The sequence below is a fragment of the Helianthus annuus genome, chromosome 14 (assembly GCF_002127325.2).
Source record: "Helianthus annuus cultivar XRQ/B chromosome 14, HanXRQr2.0-SUNRISE, whole genome shotgun sequence".
Classification (NCBI taxonomy): domain Eukaryota; kingdom Viridiplantae; phylum Streptophyta; class Magnoliopsida; order Asterales; family Asteraceae; genus Helianthus; species Helianthus annuus.
In genome coordinates, this window is record NC_035446.2 from 94242429 (window position 1) to 94247979 (window position 5551).

The 5551-nt window shown below is 42.4% G+C and overlaps 1 protein-coding gene across 1 annotated transcript; it reads right to left on the reverse strand.

Moving 5' to 3' along the window:
* Nucleotides 1-758: 758 nt before the first annotated feature.
* On the reverse strand, nt 759-1346 carry LOC110906961. Its single transcript, XM_022152011.1, has one exon. The coding sequence runs from the start codon at nt 1344-1346 to the stop codon at nt 759-761; it is 588 nt and encodes a 195-aa protein (XP_022007703.1).
* Nucleotides 1347-5551: the final 4205 nt, after the last annotated feature.

Below are 5551 nucleotides of genomic sequence, written 5' to 3' on the forward strand. Positions count from 1 at the left end.
TAATAGTAGTTTGACCAAACTTTGTACCTTTAAGTTTCCAACTTTTGTACATTACCGTTTGTATCAATAACGTAAGTGTTTACTAGTAAGTTGGTATCAATTGTGTATGGTGCATCCTTATCTGGGTGTGGTGTCACACCACCCCTTTGATCCTAGTAGCCAGTATCTTAGATATGATCTTGGAGATACTACCAATAAGACTAATCGGTCTATAATCATTGAATGAGATAAGATCCGTACCTTTGGGGATTAATGCCAAGAATGACGAGCCACATCCTTTATTTATTGTTCCTCCTTCGTAAAAAGCCTCCATAATTTTAATTATATCCTCTTTGAGATTTTCCCAAAAGAACTTTATAAATCCAAAATTAAAATCGTTTGGTCCTGGAGCTTGGTCACTATCACATTCCCATATCGCCTTCTTGATTTCGGTTATAATAAATGGTGTAATTAAACCATTCGTCTCCCCATTAGATAACTGTTTTAAATTTGGAACAAGGAAATTCGGTCTACGTCGTATCGGTTCCCGGAATTTAAAGGCAAAGAACCTTCGGGCTTCCATTTTTATTTTTTTAGGATCGGTTACCCAAGTCCCCTTAATATCCACCCCATTTATCCGTTTATCCACATTGTTTTTATTAATAAGCCCATGAAAAAACGCTAAATTTTCTTCACCCTCCACTGCCCATTTTACCCTTGATTTTCGTTTAAGATTACTTGCCTTTGCTACTAAAATCTCATGAATATGTTCTATCAACTCATAAATGTTTTTCAGTATCGCTCAAGATACTTTGTTCCATTGTTTCCTCCAAAACCCGTATTTTAGACTCTAATTGTTTACTGACCAAATCTTCTTTGTCACGTTCACTAATTACCCATGCCTTTAAATCACTTTTTATATGTTTCAGCTTTTCAGCAAAAACAACATCCAGTGGCCCAATACAATTCACACCATTAATTGCATTAGTTACTACCCCTACCAAACCCTCTCTCCCTAACCATGAGTTATAAAATCTAAAAGGAATAGCGCCGAAATTACTTACATTGGTGGACAGTATGATAGGATTATGATCGGATTCGCATCTTGGAAGTGCCATAACCGCCGCATCAGGCCACCGATTCCAAAACGAGGGAGAGACCAAGAATCTATACAATTTGCTTAATTTGTCTCCCGATCCAGAGACCCTTGTGAATTTTCTACATCCCATAGGGTATTCCAACAAGTCGTTGTCATCAATGAAGTCATTAAATGCCTCAGCACAACCTGCATTGAAATATGTATTGAAACGCTCTTCTGGGCATCGAACTGCATTGAAATCGCCCATAACCACCCATAATTCTTCCATAGAACCGAACTGATCCGAGATTGCCCCCCATAATTCTCTCTTCTGTGGCAGAGTTTGTGGTGCATAAATATTTACAAAATGGATCGTCCCCCCCCCCTTGCAGTTTCCCCGATAGTAGAAAAAAATTTTGATATCGAAAAACCCCTGTTTTTCTGAAGAACACAGGGTCCCAACAACATAATAAACCTCCCGATCTTCCATCCGAATTCACCCACTCTGACTCTACCGTGCCCCTACCCCAAAATCGAGTAACCGGAAATTTTTGTGCCATCCTTCAATAACGTTTCTTGAATAGCCACAAATTAGTGCCTTCTGTGCCTTTATTAGTTCCCCCAGTGCTAATATCTTATGATCTTCCTTCACCCCACAGATGTTAATAGAAATTAACATCATTGATTACCATTTTGTTCACCTTCATCTTGTACCATCTGTTCCAAACCTCGTTCGAAACCAGACATGAAAATCCCGATTGCATTCCCGATATCCACAGTTTCTCGGGTCTCGACCGCCACATCCCTGTTCTCTGCTTCTTCAACGTCGTTATCATCTTCTAATGCTGAGACATTAACCTTGTTTGAAACAACCTCTGGATTTCTGTCCATGACACTTTCCTGATTATTTGGATCAGAATGAGGAAAACGAAACTCGAAAGCATTCTCAGTTTGAGCGGCTCCACCGGTATTCCTATTGTTGCATTGTCTTCTATTGCCCAGATTGAGCGTATTGTTATCTTGTCTTGATCTTGTGTTTCTCTGAATGGAATTGCTAAACAATTGGATGAAATGGGTATAGGCCATATTGGGGGATTCATTTAGATCAAAATCAATGGGTAACTCTGCGACCCGCCTACACCTATTTCTAGACAGTGGCCCATCCGAATTTTCCTCTGTGGGCCTCTCCTTACTACCGGTTCAGATGAGACTGGCTAAAGAAACACTAGATAAATGGTCGGAACCGAGATATCTAGGGGGTTTGGTTCTGCATAAAGGGGTTAGCTCTCTCTCGGTTGATTCAGTTGCTGCCAAGTTTCTTCTCCGGTGTTTCTGCAAAACAGAGCACCGTTAGCCTCGCCAAGGGGAGAAGAGGGTTCTCTCCTTGACCCGACTCCGGTGTGAGAATAAGTATTGGTAATGGAGAAGATAAAGTATTTGAGAAGTGAGTGTGATCTGAGTTTATACCTGAACAGTTCTCGTATTTATAATCGGGAGTTTGAGAGGGAAAACCTGTTATTGTAAAGATAACGGAAGATGCTAACGCCGTAGCGGTTATACTTCCTCCCGTTTAAGTTCTTTAATCCACGTTAAGTTGTCGTGATCCGATGTGAATGTACACGGGTCGTGATTTTGATCTATGGTTGGGGTATTGCCACGTGGAAAGTGGTTTAAGTGGAGATCATTCTCCAATTGCATGCCATTGTTGAGATTTCAGGGGCGTCTGTGGTAATGACACGTGTCCAGACGGTTATAACCGTCTGGGTGGTGCACGATCATATTCTTTCTAGAAGATTACTGCTGTAATCTAGTGTGACACCTTACTGTGTGTACACAGCTGAATAAATCCCAAGTCTGGGTAAAATAATATCCAAGTTTGGATATTTGGGCGGAAGTATTGATCTTTAGGATTTTAATCCTTTGCTTGATGGAGGAAGGCGCAAGGATTTTATGCTTTCCTTTGGGCGCGCGACCATAGCTCGTTGATTACTTTCTCCCTTTTGTAAGACCAATGCGCGGCCGCGCAGGGTGACAAGGTTGAAAGGCCAGTTTGTGGTATGGTCTCAAATCCTTTTTGTGAGGTTTTTGGGACCTTACCCCTTCAAGTCCCCTAGTCTAGTGTTGTACTTATGCAAATAATTGGAGCACTGGACTTAGGAGAGAGAAATGTTTTTGGGCGCGAAAGAATAAGAAATCTTCTGTGAGAAGATTGAATTTTTGTAAAGATTTTTTATGGAAAATCTTTGATTTGACAACCTGTCATTGTCAGTTGTTTTTTACTATCCGAGTCTTACGCGCGTGTAAACGCGTGTGTGTTCTGACATTTCTTTTTTCTGTTGCTTGGGGAACTGTGATACCCGGAACAGTCGCTGTGACGGTTGCCGATGCTATTTATTGCGATAATTATATATAACGTTTGGGTAACTTCTTTGTGTCATCATTGTTTTGTTGAAACCCTTCCCTTTCCTTTCTTCTTTAATTGAAAATCCACTATTCCCCTTCTTATGTCAACCGGAGTACACCAAGAAGGTCTTGCTGAAGAGATGTCGACTGAACTTCCACCGTTGAAGTGGTCCAGAGCGTCTTTTGATGGTTTGGTTCAGAATTTCAAGTTTCCAGAAAGTTGGGGTGCTCTGTACCCTGAAGAGGGGCAGACGGCAGCAGATGCTCCGGCTGGGTATACTACCCTTTTTTGGGATTTTTTCTGTGATGGTAACTATCGCTTGCCTGTTACGAGATTTTTTCTTGAAATTCTTGAGTTTTACAACCTGCATATCTCCCAACTTCACCCTATTGGTATGGTTAGGGTTTGACATTTTGAATTCGTGTGTCGGACGATGTATGTTGAACCAACCATCCTCCGATTTAGGGTTTTTCATCAAATGCATTGTACCCAAGGGTTCTATTCTTTCGTTTAGAGGGTTTCTGCTAAGAAGATTTTGCTGCATCCCCCAAAGTCTTTTCATGATTGGAAGCAAAAATTCTTTTTTATCAAGGCCGGAGTGATTCCGATGAAGATGGTTCTAAGGGGGAAGGATGATGTTCCGATTGAAACTCTTCAGACCCCTGTTGGTGAGAGCTGGTATCAGGATTTGAAAGATGTGCCTAATATTGTGTTGCCGGAGAAAGCTCTCGTTGGAGCCGGCATGAGTTTAAACTGGAAAATGGAGCGTGACGACAAACCTGTGTATACAGAGAATGGTCATAGTAAGTTTGGGATTCTTCCCCGCTTTCTCTCTCTCTCTTTTTTTTTGACCTACTGCTTTCTCCGAATGTAGTTGTTTCTCTGTACGTCGTTGCCTTCCAGAGGGAAGGCGGTCGAATGGGTACAGTCAAGAAGAAACCAGAAGAAGAACTTTGGTACCACCGCATTGTGGGAAATTTTGTTCTTCCGCGGGATGCGGATTTATCTGTTCACCCTGCTGCTGGTGCGGGTAAGTTACTTTTTGTTTCTGTTTCCTGTTCTTGCGCGTTGTGGACAAATTCTTTATTCTATGCCTTTGTAGGTGAGTTGTCAAATTTGGGCATAGGCCCTGAGAAGAAAAGACGCGCGACAACTAGCAATGTTGCGCCGAAGAAGAGTGATGTTGAGAAGACTCAATCTCTTAAAGCTAAAAATGTTGGGGAGAAGAAAGGTATGCGCCATTCTTCTGACAAGTGTGATTATGTGGTGGTTTCTGATACTTTGGAGGGTCTTGCACCTGCAGTTACCACTAGGCGACCGAAACCAGAACCAAAAGACTCTGCTGACATTCCCCCATCTAACCCTGAGGATCCAATTGATTTGGAATCCAGTCCTGAGCATTTGGTGCAAAGGGGAGCAAGCAAAAGGAAACAAACTGATACTGACGCAGAGGGTCAACCTCCTAAAAAGGTTCAGAGGAAGAAAATTGCCCGAAGAGGGAATCTTGATGCTTTCGTTACGGAATATGTTCCTGGTAAGTAGCATCTTCCCTTGTTTTCTTTATGTGGGGTAGATCCTTATGGATTTTTATTTTTACAGAAGTTTCTGTTGCTCCAATTCCCACGAACTTGCAATCCGTGGTGAATGAAGAACTTCCTTCTACCCCTCCACATGCTTCTGCAGCTGATCAGTTGAACCCTATAGAGGGGGCAACTGAGAAAACTCCTACTCCTTCCCCTTCGGACACTATGCCGGAGCATGCTGAGAAGGTGACGGTTGAAGAGCAAGATTCGTCTGCTGGTGTTAGTAAACAATCTCCCATCCGCCCAGAGGAAACTTTGGGAGACTATTACTATCGGGCCTATACGGAAAAGGATGCTGCTGACCCTCACGCCCCCGTTTGGAATTTGAAGAAAGGTGATACTTTCGCGGATTGGCACGTGTGCCAAGATTGGTTGCAGGGGATACTTCCACCTGGGGAAGTTAAGTTTCAGTAAGACCGGTCTTATGAGCAGACCTACCAGTCTTATTTTGCTGAGACTGCTTCTCATGTTTCTACCACCCACCGTATTGTTCGTGAGTGGTACAAT

What these genes read in the sequence shown, in the direction of transcription:
- LOC110906961 (XM_022152011.1), bottom strand. Translation starts at nt 1,346, where the DNA reads ATGGAAGAATTATGGGTGGTTATGGGCGATTTCAATGCAGTTCGATGC.